The sequence below is a fragment of the Alternaria arbusti genome (assembly GCF_024043155.1).
Source record: "Alternaria arbusti strain BMP 1465 chromosome Unknown scaffold_1, whole genome shotgun sequence".
NCBI classification, from domain to species: Eukaryota; Fungi; Ascomycota; class Dothideomycetes; order Pleosporales; family Pleosporaceae; genus Alternaria; species Alternaria arbusti.
Window position 1 is genome coordinate 2,039,300 of NW_026249941.1, and position 18,182 is coordinate 2,057,481.

Below are 18,182 nucleotides of genomic sequence, written 5' to 3' on the forward strand. Positions count from 1 at the left end.
ATCTATCCTGCTGGAACGCTAATGCTCGCTTGACAGGGAAGGGCATCCCTTTTGCGGGGTGGTGCACGATTATTGCGCATCCTCCAGGCGATGCACACATGCATTTGAACAACTGGAGAACCACGGGGAGCAGTACCTTAACTGTGATATGTTATTCATGGACTGGTAGTCCATATCTGGCAACGTGAAGTATGGCGGTGAAGAGTGCAAGATCCAGAGAGCTGTTCTGACACGCGCGGCGGCAAAGTTGGTGCTGTTTCCAAGCTGTCCAGGTCTGATGCCTGTCAAGTTTCCTAGTGGCGTCGAAGGGATTTACCGCGCTCACGACGATGCCCAGGTGTTGAGGTGCTAGCAGCTGCTGGCTTACCGGTAGGTATGGCGACTCTTCCGCGTGATGTGATTTGCTCTCCGGCGACGCTTTTGATGGACTCAGGCAAACTTGCAATAGACTGCATCGCATGAGAACTATTGCTAGGGGTACGTGGTGTTTAACCCTTATACTGCCAGCTGCTACGGCCAGCGCACCTTTTGCTTCACTAGGTGATGCGATTGAAGCCTCGAGTACTGCCTTCCTATACAGTTGTGGGCCTCCGTTGCATCCGTGAAGCTGCACCTGTCATGGTTAATGCAGACCCAACGATCCGGACTTCATCGTCTCCTCATTTTCCATAAGTTCGGTTTAACACACGGCGGTTCGCCAAACTAGTGTCGGTGCGGACGCGCCGCCTGCCATGGTCTTGCGTGCCGTGCACACGTGTGTCGTGCCTTGTCCTGGGCTACTTGGATATTAATTCAGGCCCATTCGACCTCGACGCGGTCAGCTTTAGCAACGGCGCCTGGGCGCCCCCTAGCAGGGTCGCCGACTTTGGATGAACGTCGGAGGATTGGCAGGCTGCGGTCGCAAGGAACATGGCTGCGGATGAAACGTGCACCGAGTGGGCTAGACGAGATTGCCACTTGAGCAAGGCCGGGGAAGTGCCTCCGAGCGAAAATTCAGATGTGCACCGTCACGAGCAACACGATGTGCGGAGTCGATATCCTGTTTTTAATGAGACGGGAACAGGATGGTACATGTCAAAGGCCTTGTCGCTGATCGTCGAAGAAGTCGGGGGGATTTGCGACATGCGTTAGTATGCGGGTCCAGGCGATCATTACGACCCAGCGTTTCGAGATCAACAGCCCCGACCGGTTTGCACCCACTGTGACAACTCAAACAATTACTGATTGATGTCGCATCGTCATAGGCTACGGATTTGGGAACAATTCGAATCGTGGCGAGACCAGCTTGCGATTTGACGCAGCAGCGAACGCTCCGATGATGGTTCCTCTTCCAGACAGAACGCGCCCCGCCACGACTCTATCTAGACAATAGCCTTACCGTGCGCCCACCACTGGCTCAACACTATATACGCCACTAACTCTGTTTCGAAAGCCACAAAATCCGGTCAGCCAAATGCAGGTACCTAACATCGGTGTTGGTGACGTACACGCCCTGTCGTATTCCTGTGATGCCCGAACCAAAGAGTAATCATGAGCGCAAGCCACGGTAGTCTAGTCTGCATGACACGCCAACGAGAGTTCGACTGCATCGCCGAGTTCATGATCAACATATTTAGCGACGCCCAGAAGCCAAGCTGCGGGTTCTTCACTGCCCGAACAGCTGCCCAAGTAGGCACACAGTAGATAACACGCACGTGAACTACTCCTCCCACCGCGCAGCCCAACATCTACATCACGATCCTGAGCCCACACCGCCCTGTTCATTCCAAATCATCTCAAGATGGCGTACTGTACATCCAGTCTCCGGTACTCAAGATATTCCGCGCCTTGGGAACAGCAAAATGGCATAGCGTCCACTCCGTCGCCATCAAGGTGTGCGCTTTCCGCTCTACCTCATGTCTCCGCCCCGCGAAGCCCTACGTTCTATTCTGCTTCTGTTCTGGCGAGACTTTGATGCATACGCGAGATGCTTGGTATGCTTGTTCAAACTGCGGATGTGTTGTTTTCGTAAGTGTCAGGGTGGAGGACTGGTTCAGACGGAATATGCGTTTGAGGACAGTGCTAGGTTTATGGAGAGGAAGAGGTGGAGATTGGATGGTGATTTCTGCTTCCAACTAAGTACAGGAGAAGGGTACGTGGTATGCTGAGTCAAACGGTGTGACACCTTCGATCTCGAGCTGAAGGCCGAATAAAGAGCTCCTGACTATCGAAGCCGACACTTGAGGTACTAAGAGCGCTTAACGGTGTCGATCGGTCGTGAGACTGTGCAGTGCAAGCATTTACATCGGAAAGCAACAGCACACGGTAATGTTTGAAATGTTTTGTTACATTGGCTTTTCTACTTCTACAGCATCATCGCATCATTGGTATCATCAACAACATCAACCATCCACCCAAATCTATACTAATACAACATTTAGATAGTGTGCTTTCCAGCACCGCATGTCTGGCCATGATGAGCATGTCCACCATCATCGAATCTCGACATGAGTCTGCTCCTCTCGGCGCCACGCTTGCGGAGCGTCATGTTGGCCCTTGGAATACCTTCGAAGCTTAGGGCGTACTTGGCAACCGAGTTGGCAATGCTCTGGGTGTTGAGTAGGTAAGCGTCGAGGGCCAGGTTGTCGATGTCATCGCAAGCCTGGTGGTAGCAGGCGTCGAGCGGAGCACCAGCCTCACCACCGAAAAGTTGTGCCTCCTCCTCAGTCTTCAGCACCTCAGCACCGGTAAACAGACCACCTGAAGGAATACCGTTCTCGAGGAAAGCAGCGTAATCAGAGCGGAGAGTGAAGAGAGAAGGTACGTGGGCAAGGCCACGCTCCTCGTAGAACTCCTCAAAGTCCTTTTCAATAGTGTCAGATCCAGCGGCGCCGGAGAAGTTGAACGCACTGCCGTCACCGTCGTAGATACCGAGGACGTAGTTGGGCGATGCGATCATATCGAAGTTGAGGTAGGCGCGGATCTTGTTGGCCTCAGTTGCGTTACCACCGAAGGTACCGTTGATGGTCTTCATGTAGTAGAAGGAGCCCAGCTTGCCGAACTCCTCTGCACCCCAGAATCCGAGACGGACGGCGTTCTTGATCTTGTACTTGGTAAGAGCAAGACCGGTCATGAGCGTACCAATGGTACCAGATCCGTCGTCGTTAATACCGGGGCCGGCAAAGACGGAGTCGGTGTGACCACCGAGCATGAGCACGTTGTCGTGGTCACCTTGCTTGGTCTCGGCGATGACGTTGTAGTTGGTGCGGTTCTCGCGAATGGCATCAATGAAGAGGGTTCCCTCAACTGTGCCGTTGCCGAGCTTGGCTACAATACCCTCACCGGCTTCCTTGGTAATGCCAACAACGGGAGCGTAGTCGCCATCACCACCGAGGGTACCAGAAAGAGGTGTGTTGGGCTCGGTGTTGTAGATTATAGCACCGACTGCACCGGCGGTTTGGGCGTTGGCGGCCTTGTCAGCGAATGGACATGTGCCTCGAGAGATCAGCGCGATCTGGCCAGAAACCCCGGCTGGGAAGTCGTCAACAGCGCATCCGAGGTTGTTAACCTTGACAACGTTGGCGGTAACATCTCCAGAGGGACCAAAGGTCATGTAAGCGGCCTCAATTTCTTCTCCAGCAACAGTGAGCTTGGTGGTCGCGGCGGTGAAGAGCTCGACGAATGGCTGCTTGTACACATCGTAATATCCAGTCGCCTTGAGCGTTTGGTACAGCCATTCAGTGGTAGCGTTGTGACCAGTGCTACCGAAAGCACGGTTGCCACCAGCCTCGTCGGCGAAAGTCTGAAGCTGTTGGGAGCCTGCGAGAAGGTCCTCGAGCTTGATATCCTTGATCAGGTCCTTGCGAGAGACAAACTTCTTGGGTGGCCCATGAGGGTGTGGCTTTCCGGGCAACTGGGGCTTCTGAGGCTTCTCGGGCTTTGCAGAAGGCTTTGGCTTCGCATCGTACTGTGCGAAGACAGGCGCAGCAAGCGCAACGAAGGGAACGAACCTCATCTTGATGAATAGTAGTGGCAGATGAGCAGGAGAAGAGGAGGTTGCCTTGGGATATGTCACAGGTACAGACTGGCTCTATATACTTAACCTCGTATCCATATGGCTGGTCCAGAAAGTCTTCATGGGCCACCATGTGCTTGTAGAACTAACCAATACAGGCAGCTGCTGTATCCATCGGTGCTTTATGGTCGCTCAGGAACCGCAATTGAGCAGGTAAGGGCATGCGGTGGGTCCGTGGAAACGGGTAGCCGGGTGTAGAGCTGGGGGGCGAAGGCGACGCGATTGATGAAAGTCAGCTTGGCTGCGCAATGCTGTGTTGCATGAGGAAGGTAGAATAACCGCGTCGCTCGGCGGAGCCCTCTAGTTCCACGCCGGACGCAACTTGATTGGGAAGGAACGGACTGTGCATATAAAGCCAAGCCCTTGGCGCGCCATCGCCACAATCAGAACGAAAGAAACGAGAAGAGGCGATATCACGGATCTGCGACTAGATCCTGCGCGGAGGCGTGTAGCTTGGCGGTTAGTTACGGTTCGGAGGTAAACGAATAGAGCCCAAAGAGCGAGCAACAGTGATACCGCGACCGTTAGAGTGTGCGAAGCAGGGTTGATACAGGGCTCTGAGCGGTCTGGACATGATTGTTGATAAATGTAATTCGTGATCAAGAGGGGGAGTGCGTTGTGCCGGAACTCTTTATTGAACCAATCGTCGTGCACGCGAGGCGGCACTGATACCGACGATGCAGCCGGGATCGACAGTTGCAATGAATTCTAAACTTCACCCTGCCGCGAGCAATCTCAGATTAACGAGGTCCTGTCCATCTATCTCTCAAAGCCCTCCTGCATCTTGACAATGAAAACACCACGTTCCATGGTGTTGATCAGGATGTGACCACTCTTGAACAATGCATAGCTCGACCACGTGCCAACAAAGTCGACGGTACCGCCGCCAGGCATGTCGTCATCCTCCGGGTAAACGTCTGCGCAAAGGTCAGTATAGATGAATCGATAGGATGATCGTACATTTGCATACCGAAGAATCCGACTTCCTTCACGCCAGCACCAGTCGGGTCGTCAGGGATGCTGCGAACATCCAGAACGCGAAATCCGGTGCCGTAGTTCGATTGGTAAGCAAACCCGTTCGCGACGTACTGGTTGTGGTCGATACCCTTTGCTCCGCTCTTGTACAGTCCAGTCTGTTTGGGCGCACGGAGGGATGAGATGTCCCAGATATACGTGATGGGGTGACCAGGGATCGCGGGACCCACTTTGTCGTATTCGTCATATTCGTCATCGAGCAAAAGAAACTGCTGGTTCATGGGGTCCAAAACGTTGCCCTGGTGGGTGTATGCCGCGCCTTCGTAAGAAGTGTTAGATAAGATGACCGGGGCCTTCTTGTCAGTCACATCGTAGATCGTAAGAGAGTCCTCGTTGTAGCCGTAGCAAATCTCATGGCCCTCAAATTCCGCATCTGGTCCGCGGTAGATGAGGCATTGCGCATCGTGTACGTAGCCGTCCTCTGATGCACTAATCTGAGTCAGTGATGCTCACATCCCCAACAACATGTCTCACTCACCAGCCCGGGCTTGTTGGCTTTGAAGGGTCGGTGATATCAATGAAGATAATGCCCGACTTGCACTTGTCAGTCCTTGGCTGGGCACCAACGGCATAGATGAAGTTTGTCTCTGGGTTTGTGACAACGTTATGTGTTCGACCGTTGGGAAGGCCTTTGAAATGGCCAACGAGGTCATTGGCATTGCTAAAGGTGACAGGAGACGCAGGGTCGATGTCGATCAGCTTCTTCATGTCGAAGATCTGGATACCATGGCCGACCGCCTCGCTACCGATGATCATCAGGTTGTTCTGTCCACGGATCTCGCGCCACGTGCTGGGCGTAGAGTAGGCGGGTAGACGACCCAAGTACGAAAGCTTGCCCTCTGCAGTGATTTCAGCGAACGCTGCGCCATCTTGTTGTCCGATGGCAACGAATTCGCGACCATCTTCAGATGTCCAGCCTAATGTTGTTTAGCGAAGATCTCAGCAACTTGATCTGTGAACTCTTACCCCATGAAGAAGATCCGACACCGCGAGTGCTGCCGAGCTCGGCGTGCGACAAGAAGTGAAGCAAGTCAATCTATACCGATTCATTAATGACTGAAACTCGTGATGGATGGTGCATGGACTGACATTTTGGCATCGGAAGACGTCCTGTCCGGCGATTGCGGTGCCGTTCATGCACTCCACCTTGTCTTTGATTTCGGCGTATTGGGCAGAGTTGTACATGCCCGCAGCTTCCTGACGTGCCCATGATTCCTGACAAGGGTTAATACAGAATTCGAAGATGCTGGAATGCGGTTGCGACCTTCTTGAGGGCAACATTGTTCTCGTGCCTGATACCAGAGTCGTAAAGCTGTGCGGCTTTGAACTCATCCTTGGGCATTTCCTTTGCCGCCGCAAGAGCGGACAAGGAAAGAAGGGCGGTGCGTAGATACATGTTGACTGCGACTTGAACGATGCGCAAAATGCCGATGGAGAACCATCATGGGCTCTTCGCACACTCTTAAATGCGTCCCTATGACATGGAGGTGCTCGACATGCCAGCACCCATACTGCAGCACCTATGGCAAACCCGGCAGGTAGCCACCATACCTGCCCTTTTGGATGCTACTATCCGTGTAACCATGTAACCATCCATTACACCTGGTGGTACAGATCCGCGATTGGCAGCCGGTAGAGATCATAAGCAACGTGTAGATGAGGACGAATGCCGGGCAGGGTATGACATTGGTGGCTTTAGATGAAGCAAAAGCTTCGTGTAAGGAGCTGTCGACGAGATAGGAAGGAGGCTTCACTAAGCATGTCTTGGCTACAGCGGAAGAAGGCAGCGCCCAGATGCCAAGGTGCAGATCCTAGGATACAGATAACTGCTGTTCCTGGAACAAAGATAACAGCTGCTGTTGTTGAACGTTCGGCCAGGCAATGGGATTATCGTATGCAGTTATTCAGTGGGTTGTGACCATATCGTTTCGTGGATGTGCCGGCCAACGAGCCTTGTTGGGTGTTGCGCTGCGCATAGAGCGCAGGCGCAGGGAGAGTTGACGGGCGGCCTGTTTTACCGAGGCATGTGAGCATGCACCCCATCAAAGGCCAAAGTTAAACAGGTGCTTTGAAGTCTACGCTGCCTCCAAACCTTAATTTTGTATATCTTCAAGGCAATGTAACCTTCTAAGCTCTTTTGGTATAGAATCATTTTTCTTCACGGAGATGGGTGTTTAGTTTTCGTGGTTTGTACTGAACGGGGTGCTTGTGAGGCTCAAGCGGCTACGGGCGGGGGCGGCTCCATCGCGTGATTCGGCTGGAAAATTCGCGTGAGAGCTGCAGGCTGTTCACTTGTGTCGATACAACAAGCTCGTTAATGTCAGCAATAAGCAGACAAGCATTAATAATAGGGCTGATGGATGAGCGCGCCGGGCCGTAGGGTGTTGCGGCTGGTGTTGGGGCTCTGGCCAGTGCCACGGTGGCCGTTCAGATTTGCTTACTTGCATGCACGTGAGCAGCAGAGATTGACCTCGCGCGAATGCAGCGCTAGAGATCTGGGATGGCAAAGGCAAATGTTCGATGTTCGGGATATTTCGCGATGGAGTTTGCAGTTCACGATGGGTCTCAAGTGGGGAGGAGCGGGGCAGCGTTGGGCCGTCACCCGAGCCTGGAACGCCTGCCCACTGAACGGCGCGGGGCCCACCATTGCGTCACCAAACAAAACAATCAACACAGCAGAGGAAGCGGCAGGTAGCAGGTAGCTGTTGTGAATGGGACTGTGTCCACTAAATCTTCATTACTGAATCTATGTAGTCATTGATGTCGTGAATCTGATCGTAAGCTCACCCGCAATGGCGGGGAGACAGGGTGAAATGTTCCTCTTCCTCGGCTCCCCAGTGTCGGACCAAGCACTTACAACTTGGCCTCGACCTTCTTCAGGCACTCTGGGAACTCCTTCCAGTCGTACATGATGGCCGCGCACTTGGTCTCCTCGGTGAGGAGCTTGGCCATCTGTTCCATCTTCTCTTTGCCCTCCTCGATGCCGTAGATGCCAACGTAGCCGATGCAAGGGATGCCCGCGCGCATGGCAGCAGTGGCACCGCTCTTGCTGTCCTCGACGGTGACGGCCTCGGAGGGCTTGACACCGAGCTGCTCAGCAGCGTATAGGTAGATCTTGGGGTCGGGCTTGGATGAAGGGGGGTCGAGTGAGGTGGCGGCGGAGTAGACGTGCTCGGGAGGGAAGAAGTGGGCGATGCCGGCCTTCTCGATGGAGGCGACGACACGGCTCTTGGCGGAAGTAGAGACGACGGACATGGGGTAGCCCTGCTCCTTGAGCTTGTTGAGCTGCTCAGTCACACCGGGGCACTCGACGGCCTTCTGGCTGAGCTTGAGGGTCACGGCTCCGAGTTCTTGCGCGACAAAGTCGTCCATCTCGGCGTCGTCCATCTTGAAGTTGTGCTTCTTCTGCAGGCCATTGAGCATGCCGCGGAAGTTGTGGCCGACAAAATCCTCGAGCAATGACTCGGCTGTGTAGCGGTCGGAGATGTTGTGCTTCTCGAGGACCTGGTTGGTGAGGTCGGCGCAGGCCTCGAACGCGAAACGCTCAGACTGGACGAGCGTGTTGTCGCAGTCGAGCATGATGTACTTCGCCTATGCACGTGTTAGCGGGGTACTGGCGGGGTACATGTTAGCACAGGAACGCGTACCTTGCCCATGGTTGCGGTTGTGTAGTGTGTAGTAGTTGGGTGGATAGGAGTAGTAGTGGTGTCGATCGACGTGCAAGAAAGGGGTTTGGTAGAGAGAAGTGGAGAATTGGAGTGAGAAGTTGTAGAAGCTGGGGGTTTTGTTGAGAGAGAGAGAGGAGTAAATAGAGTAGTAGCGCCTGCCAGGTGTCAAGGGAGGGCGGTGCAGCAGCGGAGGCGCGTTTACGTCATTGGCTGACCGAGTGGAGCGTGCCCGGTCTATTGGGCGGACGAACGTCGCGGTCGCAGCTTCTCTCACCACTTTCTTTCACCTCGGACCCACTTTACTTCCTTAGCGGATCGCGGGGTCGTTTGGCAACAACCTTGTCAGCAACCCAACAATGTGCATCTTGCCTTGTGTTCTGTCATGTCTTTTACCATGAATATCGTACTTTCTTCGCGCTCGTCTCACCGCCTACGATTTACTTTAGGTTGCGAGCTACTGCATTGAATGACATGTTGCCGCAAGCCCACGTCTTGTCCAACCTACCATCGCGCTGACCACCTCACCCCGCATAGAGGATTCCAGAACCCAAGACGGTATGCGGTGTGCATAGTAAGTAGTTCCTGCATATAGGCAGTGATGGGCTTGCATCCCCGCCCATGTCTCACTGCAGCCTCACCACTTGGGTGTGATCGAGTGGCGCATGTGATGACGATCTGAACAAGATGCTATCACTCCAGGGCTTGATGCAAGTTCTGGTGTGAGTTCTTGCGCGGGCCTGGCGATTGTACGCACCGGGTTCCTGGTTCGCATGCCACGTCTCACGTGGTGTCTATAGAGCTGCGCAAGACAACTCGTGTCGTCAGAGGAACTCACTTGTGAGATCATCTGTCGACCGCGTCATACTACGATGATGAAATACGATATGCACTTTTCTCTAATGAAACCTGCTCGCCGAACTTCTACACAAGACCCTTGACCATATTGTTACTCATCAGGACCAGAAGATCGTGTTAACATCACTCGCTGCTTTATGGCACATGTGCGGATGATCTAATATGGTTCGAGTAGTTAGCCCAAGGTGAGATCACCACGACATGGAATGAGACGAACAGTACAGGATCAAACGTAATTATGTAGAATTCGTTATACTTTTCGCTCAACATGCTCAACGCCAGTGATGCCTTATTATACAAGTAGACTAATCGTAACACTCTTGAGGGTTCCAGGTGAGAATACTTCTGACAACCTTATTTCTTCGAGTCCTCCTTCGCCTTCTCGGCCAACTTTGACGCTTCATCGCCCTTCTTCTGGAGGATGCTGGAGATCTCTGAGACGGTGTCTCGGAAGAGCTTCTGAGCCTCATCGCCGTGCTTCTGGGCAACATCCTGGAGCTGGCTCAACTTGGGCATGATCTGGTCGCCTCCAGGGATCTGCTTGAGGTATTGTTCGTAGTCACCGAAACCAGCATCCTTAGCCTTGTTGGCAGCGCTCTTGACGTATGATTCGAGGTCACCTGTGTCGCCTTTCTCGACAGCAGACTTGACGCGCTCGTACAGCTCTTGTACGTTTCCGCCCTTGAGCGCATCTGCGTTGTCCTCCACAATCTTCTTGACCTGAGGGTTCTTGTCAAGGTAGGGCTTAGCCTGCTCCATACCCTTGTCCCAGGCCTCGTCACCCATCTTCTTAAGCTTGTCAACCTTTTCTTGTACGATGCTGCGGATCTTTTCGATGTTGGATGCGCTCACGCCGGTCTTGACAACGTCGCTGATCTGCTTCCATGTTCTATCGACCTCCTTCTTGGCCTCAGGACCATACTTGTCGCCGTACTCCTTGAGCTTGTCGATGTTACCGCCGACCTTCTCCTTAAGTTGAGGGTGGTTGTCCATGATCTGCTGCGACGCGTCGCCAGCGAGATCTGCGATGCGGCTCATGTGCTTGGTAATGACGTCCCAAGTCTTGTGTGCGGTAACGAGGCTCATGTCGCCATTGCCGAGGACCTGGCGCATTTCATCGTATGCTTCGGTGACGATTTGGTCGACCTCCTTGCCGTGCTTTGCGCGAATGGCATCGAGGTCATCGAATGCAGAATCAACGTAGCCCTTGGCGCCGGGGATGAAGGCTGCGTAGCTCTGCGCGGCGTTGCGTAGCCATTGCAGCGCCTCGTTGGGTTCAGGTGTCTGCTCCTTGATCTTCTGTGTAGCTGAGCTGACGTAGCCTTTGGCAGTCTTGGAAGCCACCACAACGTCACGGGCGCCTGATTGCCTGTAGAAGATGTAGCCGACGGTGACTGCAGCAAGGGCACCAGAAGCGGCACCGATGGCGGCATGTGAGCCGGCGCCCGCGTTGCCGGAGGTTGCTGACTCGGTGGACTGGAAGCGGGGCTTCTGGGCGCGGAACTGAGGGTTGGCTACCCGCGCAGCTGGGCGGCGAGCACACCGTGCTGCAAAGCGCGCATTCTGGGTTGCTTGTCTCGAGAACATGGTTAGGTATGAAGGTGATTGTGTAATCAATGAATTTGAGAAAGAGACCTGAATGCAATTGATAAGGCCTGGGGTATCTTGCAAGAAAGCAGTGTGTGATAGAGGAAAGTTCGACAAGGGATCCAGAGCTTTAAGCAGCTGCAAGCAAACTGCAAGCTCACCAAGAATGACGTCGCCATGATGATGCGCAGCGCTAAGCCCTATACAGCCCGCTAAGCCTGCAAGGGCCGACAAAGCCGACGAACCCACCCAGCGTCATTGGTCTGTCATCGCACTATGAATTTAAGCTCAACCTCCCCACGATTTCCCATGTGAGCGTGAGCGGGAACAGGTTTCTGTAAATGTCACAAGTGCGCCATGTGCTAACCATGACTGTCGTCTCGTCGCTGCCTGTGCCACTACGGAAGCAGGCCGGTATCGTCGCGATGCATGGGACATTCATCGTCGCTCATGAGCTGGGCTTCTACCCCTCAGACATGGTCGCACACCTTATACAAAAAGCTGAACATGTCTGTAGACTACATTGACCTATAACCTTGCAAAGTAGGTGACCCAACGTCAACGTAGGCTCCAGGCTGTTCAGTTTTTCCCTAGGTTGGCGTGCACAGACACACATCGGACTCCTTCATCTGGTTCTGCCGTCAATGTTGTCTGTTATGAATTATGTTCTGCGAAAGAGAAGGTAATACACATTAGCGGTGAACCATGGCTTGTAGTGAAGACAAACCAGGTCGTTAGTCTTGTCAAGACTCTGAGCTCCTTCGCTGATGCCGCCGGCGCTATACATATCGAGAAGGGCTCACATCGAGCTACACCTACAAATATGCTTGCAAAGTGTACATATTTGCTTAGCTTCTCAATCCACGCAATAATTGGTTTTCAGATGCACTCAACACGCGTAATACGGGCCTGGGCGAGAACCTTGGCTGCAGAGTCTCGAGCTCCAGAATCGGGAAAACGAAAGCTGCCAGGCCGTGAATATGCCGTATGACGTTATGCATAACGATACAGAGAAGAACGGATGAAGTGGAGCCTCTGAAAAACTGTGGGATTCTGATCCTGCAAAGACCGCAATGTGAAGTCACAGATTTCGATGCCGCGGCGGTTGGTGGGGAAAGGGGATGACGTAAGTTCGGTTCATCCTGACGCGATAGTGTCGCGCGGCTTAGCCAGCCACCTTTTGCTTTCACACAACCACAGCATTGGGTATTAGTTGCTCTAGCTCAGACAGCACCAGACAACAAAGAATTGCGACTCCTGCGGCCCAAGAAGGACCTGAAGCGTCCTACACACATCACGTTGACGCGTGTGACGCGTGACAACCTCGGCAAAAGCGACGATTGGCTCATCAAACCTCTGAAACTCGAGAACGCGACAATGACACCCTCAGAGACTGCGCCTCTACTCCGCCAAGAATCCACGACATCGTATGCCCCGGACGAAGAACACGATGACGTTACGGCGACGCGATACACCTTTGCTCGCAATCTTGGTGCGCTGGATGGGTTCGCGCTGCTGATAAGCATCGTCATCGGCTCGGGAGTGTTTTCATCGCCTGGGCCTATCGATGCGAACGTTCCGTCACCTGGTGCTGGACTCCTCGTATGGCTAGTTGGTGGAGTTTTAGCATGGACAGGTGCTTTGACAATGGCTGAACTGGGTACCGCATTCCCCGGAGAAGGCGGAATCCAGCCTTATCTCAGCTACATCTATGGCGACGTCTTTGGATACATGGCTGCTTGGTCTTGGGTAGTGGCCACCATGCCTGCTACCCTTGCTATTCTCAGCATAGTATTTGTGGAGTCCATTTACTCCAGTTTGGGCGTAAACGAACCAGATCCGCCTCTCACCCACAAGCTATTGTCTCTACTTGTCTTAGTATTTGTAACGACGTTGAACTCCATTAGCACCAAGACAAGTACTCGGCTGTCTAGTTTCTTCGTCGCCATAAAGCTGCTTACCATTTTTTTCCTTATCGTATCTGGTTTAGTGGTCGTCTTTGTCTTTGTCGGAAAGAGCAAGGACCTTGGAGGTCGCGATTGGCATCAAAACAATTGGTTCTCTCCAAGAGACACGATACTTCCCGATGGGTCGAAATTCGATTGGACGAAAGTGACTACGTGGGAGTCACTCGGCTTTTACAGTACAGCGTTGTACGGAGCTTTGTGGGCGTATTCCGGCTGGGACAAGGCGAATTACGTCGCGGCAGAATTGCGTCAACCCAGTCGCCAACTACCACTTTCCATCAATACCGCTATACCCACAATCATACTATGCTATGTCGCCGCCAACGCTGTCTACTACGTTCTTCTCCCTTGGAAGGTAGTGTCGACAACAGATGCTGCTGCTGTGGTAAGTCCTTCAGAGTCATGTATAACGCCTTTATACTGATATGTCTTAGACAGCTGTTACCCACTTCCTTGGCAAGGGAGTAGCTTACTTCGCTACCGCGCTCATATGTCTCGTCATTGCAGGCTCCGCCCTTGGAAACTCCTTCGTGGCTGGTAGGATGACCGTCGCAGCATCTAACAACAATTGGTTCCCGCAAATTCTCGGCACAGTCGGTCGCGTCGGTACTCTGAAGGTGACTAAACGCGCCGATTCGAGCGAGGCAGCTGACACGGCTATGGATGATGGAGAGTCACCAATGTATGTAGGCCGTCATGTCCGGTCATCCTCTGCTAACAATTGCTAGCAACGCCCTCATACTCAACACTGTCCTCTCGGCAGTATACATTCTACTCGGCAACATGCGCATCTTACTGACTCTCAATGGCCTTGCCGAGTATGCTTTCTTCTTCCTCACGGTTCTCGGCGCAATTATATTACGATTCCGCGAGCCTGATCTACCCCGGCCTGTGAAACCGTTCATTCTCATCCCTATACTGTTCGCTATAATCAGCGGTTTCGTCGTAATCAGAGGCGCAGTATTCGCGCCCGTTCAAGCAGCGATCCTTGTAGGAATATGGCTCTGCGGTCTTGTATTTTACTTCATCCGGCTATGGGTTCTGAAGAAGAGGGATGGAAGATGAGGCGGAAGCAATCTGTTCGACATGTAAATACGCACGCATGCATGCTCATCATGACATTTCATGACGTTCAAATTGCATCGCGTCTCTCGCAAACCGCATATATCTTGTTGCACCAACGGCACCAGGGGTGGTCAGATTTTGTGACGTTTTCAAATTGCTGCATACACACTATTGTATTTTAGCAAGTAGGCAGCATGTAAGACAATGCATACTTCTGCTCACACGTTTTTTGTAACATGTGACATGAACTGTAGCCACCCCTAGCGACGGAGGTTAACAACTTGCGCCGTCATTCATCCGAACCCCGCCCGTTCCGAGGTAACTCGTTAGCGCCAGCCACATCTGTACCGGCTGCACATCGCAACACCCACCCAATACGATGATGGCCTCTATCAAGCATCAGCGTACTCCTACGTCAGTTCAGACGTTGTAGTCGCTGCCATGGTCGTACGTCCCTATTTTACCTCTGATAAGCAGGTGCTGCCGTTCGAAAAGGTGATCGCACTCGAACGCATTGACAACTGGACATTCCGCTCCATCGTCAAAGCCTACTCCCCGACTGGCGGTGAGAATGGGACGTACGGCGGCCACGTGTTTGCGCAAGCCGCATGGGCTGCTGCCCAGACTGTCGCAGAAGGATTTCTCATACATGTAAGCTGTAGCGACACGTTCTGCTCCAACTACAACTTAACAATATGCTAGAACATTACCGGGTGGTTCGTACTAGGTGGAAAGCCCAATGAATACTACACCTATCGCGTCCGAAAGATTCGAGACGGTTACAATTATTGCACACGAAACGTGACCGTAAGCCAGGTTGCAGCCGACGGAGATATGTTCACCTGTACCTGCTCCTTCAAACGGGAAGAAAGCTCACCATTCGACATGCAAGAGTCTGTTGACCTGAAAGAGGTGTATCGCGACGCACTAGAAGGCAAAGAAGATGAGCCAATGGAGCATGCGGCTGCTCCAAGCAATGATTCCGAGGTAATTCTGCCTGTACGAAGTGGATGTGAGACATGTACTGACTTCGTACTCCTACCTCTGCAGCATTTCCGGGAAACTTACCTTCCAGCTCATCCCGATCACTTTAACCCCATCGCCGGCTTGCACATTCGCAAGGCTGACATGTCGAAGTACAATCAAAGCCGTCATCCGCTCGATCGTAAACAGCTGACGTTTTACACGCTGCGCGGTGCACTTCCATTACCAACCGCACCATGTCCACCGCCCTCGGAATCCGACCAGAAGCTCACATTGACACGAGAGGCCAACATGCACGCCTGTGCACACTTGTACGCATCGGATCGTAACTCGCTATTCATTGTGCCAAACCATCTCGACCGGCCTCGGGGTTACAAACGCATGGCATCACTATCTCACAGCGTCATCTTCCATGTCGGTATCAAGGACCTCATCATGCCTAATGAACCGCGGATTGACCACCCAAACGCCGACGCGACATTGTGGGAAGATGGTCCGCTACCACTCTGTAATCTGGAGGGGCATAAGGGCGGCGATAAGGACGGACGAAAATGGTTTGTGCAAGAAGCGTGGCTTACTCGAGCTACGGGAGGCAGAGCACTACATAATAGCCGTATGTGGGACTATAAGAGTGGCGTACATATTGCGACGACCTTCCAGGATGGATTGATTAGGTTCAAGGAGGATGCAAAAATCTGAGATGGTGTGTAAGCATACGCCCGAAATTGTTGGTGTCGTCCGAATCATCCGAAGAATGCCAGTACAGACTTCAGAAACTTTATCACTTCGAAGAGCGAATAACGCAGATGTTATTTTCTTGTTTGAGAAGGGGCTGTGCACTATTAGAGGTAGAATATCGAAGCAGATGCGGGCATTTACTGTGAATGGATGGGTAAGCATGTTTAGCGTTAAACGCAGTCATCCTCAACCTTGTATCTTCTCCATACAGCTAGAACAACGACGGGGCGTACTGAACCCGTCTCTAGCTTGTTTTTCCCAAGGAATGCGCAACGACTTAAGCTGCAGTCGGTGACTTTGTTTAGGCCACAGGGTGCATGTGAATGTCTCCGAGGTCCGAGCCCCCAGCCAAAGGAAACCCAGATACTTCTTAACGAACTTCGACTAAAGATGCTGCATCAAATCGGTCCAACAAGAAACATGGAGGATTTCAGGCGTACTTCTTGTTTCGTGTGTTCTCGTCTACCCCCGCCCCGGCCACAATCCTTCGTTCTTACTCTTTTCGTCCGCAGTCAGCCATATATAAGTACCTTGCTAACCTGGTATCTAGCGCATAGTATCGTTCAGAATACAATAGCGAAGATTCCATCATCATCATGAGCGAACCCAACATGAACGCAAGCGAGATGTTCGAGATGCTTGCTTCGACCTATGAGGCTGCAACCGGTGGCTGCACCCGCGAAGTTGCCATGCATCTCATCGACATGTTGCCTGCGGTCGATTCGAACTCCGTCGTGCTAGATAATGCATGCGGAAATGGTATAGCTGCGCAAGAGCTTTTGTACAGATATCCAGACACTCCACTCAAGGCAGCCTGTGTCGATAATGCGAAACCGATGGTCGATCTAGCACGCCGCGCCCTTCCAGCTACAACTTCCGTGGCAAATTTATCCTTCGACGTGATGGACGGAGTCAATTTGACATTCCCCGACGAGACGTTTACGCACTCCCTCACCAACATGGGCATCATGTTCTTCCCCGACGGAGAAAAGGGTGCGGCTGAGATCTATCGCACTCTCAAGCCAGGAGGAATGGCTGTTGTCACCACCTGGAAGTCTACAGGCCACATGGCTGTTGTTCATGAAGCGCAGAAAGCCGTCAAACCAGACGACCCGCTATTCCGCTGGCCTGTTGCGGATGAGTGGTTCGAAGCTTCGCATATGAAGAAGATCATGGAGGGCGCAGGGTTCAAAGATCTTGAGATCTACGAGAAGACAGTATATTATGCATCGAAGACTGCGGAGGAGACTTGCGGCTACATGCTCGGTATGTGGAAGAACATGGGACCAAAGTGGACCGATGAAGAGAACGAGGAGTTCGCGAAGCAGTTAAATCTTGCTGGGAATAAGGCAGCGGTGAAGATTCAGAGGCCTTTGAATGGACAGAAGGGTGCGAGTGTGGTTGAGGTGGAGGGTTTTCCCTGTGTCGCGCTTGTCGCTGTTGCGAAAAAGTGAGATATACCAACATTTGAATTGCAATACAATAGCATATTCAACTGTATAAGCTATGCAGGCTCTACGAAGCCTTCTATGCAACGATTTGCGTGCTGATTCGAGTTCTTCCTGACGTGATAAGACACGAAGTGACTGCGCAAGCTCTGTAACAGCGCAACATATACATGCACTATATGCAATTACAAACAAAGTCTTAATAGCACCCTAATCGATATCAGAGTACAAAAAGCAAAGCGTCCCTCCATCTAGGTAAGAAGAGAGTGGGTGGGTGGGTGTCAGAGCATGGGCTTAGTGACCAACGCTCAGGGGCGCCCAAAACACCAAAAAAAAATGTATCCTGGAGTATCTGACAATGCCAGACGAATGATGAACAGAGTGGGACTCGAACCCACGCCACTTTCGTGACCAGGACGTCTTGGAGGTAATAAAGTACCGTAGACTTAATGTTAAGAAACCTTAACCTGGCGCCATAACCAGCTCCTAGAGGGATTATTAGTATTTGTTATGCTGCACGATGATTAGTAAGACTTACGGCCATCTGTCCCATCAGGATAACTGCTTTGATGGAGAAATTGTCAAAATATGATTATATATACCAATTGCTGAATCGGTGGGGTGGGGCATGAGGGGTAAGAAAACTTTGCATCAGCGGGCGGCGGGGCCGGCGACATCGGTAACAACACTGAAAGGCAGACTACGATCCATTAATCATGCAAGTGTAGTCTTTGAATCAATTGGACTGGTAATGCACGCTGTGTCCATTCAAAATTCCATT

The 18,182-nt window shown here is 52.3% G+C and overlaps 7 protein-coding genes across 7 annotated transcripts; 3 read left to right on the forward strand and 4 right to left on the reverse strand.

Moving 5' to 3' along the window:
- Nucleotides 1–2,416: 2,416 nt before the first annotated feature.
- Nucleotides 2,417–3,994, reverse strand: J4E86_000737 (uncharacterized protein; the record flags this gene model as incomplete). Its single annotated transcript, XM_051441310.1, has 1 exon — nucleotides 2,417–3,994. One exon carries the CDS (start codon nucleotides 3,992–3,994, stop codon nucleotides 2,417–2,419), a length of 1,578 nt encoding a protein of 525 aa, XP_051307481.1.
- An 819-nt stretch (nucleotides 3,995–4,813) lies between these two features.
- On the reverse strand, nucleotides 4,814–6,485 carry J4E86_000738 (uncharacterized protein; the record flags this gene model as incomplete). The annotated part of the gene is made up of 6 exons (XM_051441311.1): nucleotides 4,814–4,971; nucleotides 5,025–5,518; nucleotides 5,568–6,006; nucleotides 6,056–6,125; nucleotides 6,179–6,304; nucleotides 6,354–6,485. 6 exons carry the CDS (start codon nucleotides 6,483–6,485, stop codon nucleotides 4,814–4,816), a joined length of 1,419 nt encoding a protein of 472 aa, XP_051307482.1.
- Nucleotides 6,486–7,942: 1,457 nt separating this feature from the next.
- On the reverse strand, nucleotides 7,943–8,745 carry J4E86_000739 (uncharacterized protein; the record flags this gene model as incomplete). The annotated part of the gene is made up of 2 exons (XM_051441312.1): nucleotides 7,943–8,680; nucleotides 8,737–8,745. 2 exons carry the CDS (start codon nucleotides 8,743–8,745, stop codon nucleotides 7,943–7,945), a joined length of 747 nt encoding a protein of 248 aa, XP_051307483.1.
- Nucleotides 8,746–9,966: 1,221 nt separating this feature from the next.
- J4E86_000740 (uncharacterized protein) lies at nucleotides 9,967–11,199 on the reverse strand (the record flags this gene model as incomplete). Its single annotated transcript, XM_051441313.1, has 1 exon — nucleotides 9,967–11,199. One exon carries the CDS (start codon nucleotides 11,197–11,199, stop codon nucleotides 9,967–9,969), a length of 1,233 nt encoding a protein of 410 aa, XP_051307484.1.
- Nucleotides 11,200–12,022: 823 nt separating this feature from the next.
- Nucleotides 12,023–14,231, forward strand: J4E86_000741 (uncharacterized protein; the record flags this gene model as incomplete). Its single annotated transcript, XM_051441314.1, has 4 exons — nucleotides 12,023–12,035; nucleotides 12,422–13,551; nucleotides 13,601–13,848; nucleotides 13,895–14,231. 4 exons carry the CDS (start codon nucleotides 12,023–12,025, stop codon nucleotides 14,229–14,231), a joined length of 1,728 nt encoding a protein of 575 aa, XP_051307485.1.
- Nucleotides 14,232–14,672: 441 nt separating this feature from the next.
- On the forward strand, nucleotides 14,673–15,914 carry J4E86_000742 (uncharacterized protein; the record flags this gene model as incomplete). The annotated part of the gene is made up of 3 exons (XM_051441315.1): nucleotides 14,673–14,882; nucleotides 14,934–15,218; nucleotides 15,282–15,914. The coding sequence occupies 3 exons, from the start codon at nucleotides 14,673–14,675 to the stop codon at nucleotides 15,912–15,914; spliced, it is 1,128 nt and encodes a 375-aa protein (XP_051307486.1).
- Nucleotides 15,915–16,373: 459 nt separating this feature from the next.
- J4E86_000743 (uncharacterized protein) lies at nucleotides 16,374–17,407 on the forward strand (the record flags this gene model as incomplete). Its single annotated transcript, XM_051441316.1, has 2 exons — nucleotides 16,374–16,389; nucleotides 16,521–17,407. 2 exons carry the CDS (start codon nucleotides 16,374–16,376, stop codon nucleotides 17,405–17,407), a joined length of 903 nt encoding a protein of 300 aa, XP_051307487.1.
- Between the last annotated feature and the right edge of the window lie 775 nt (nucleotides 17,408–18,182).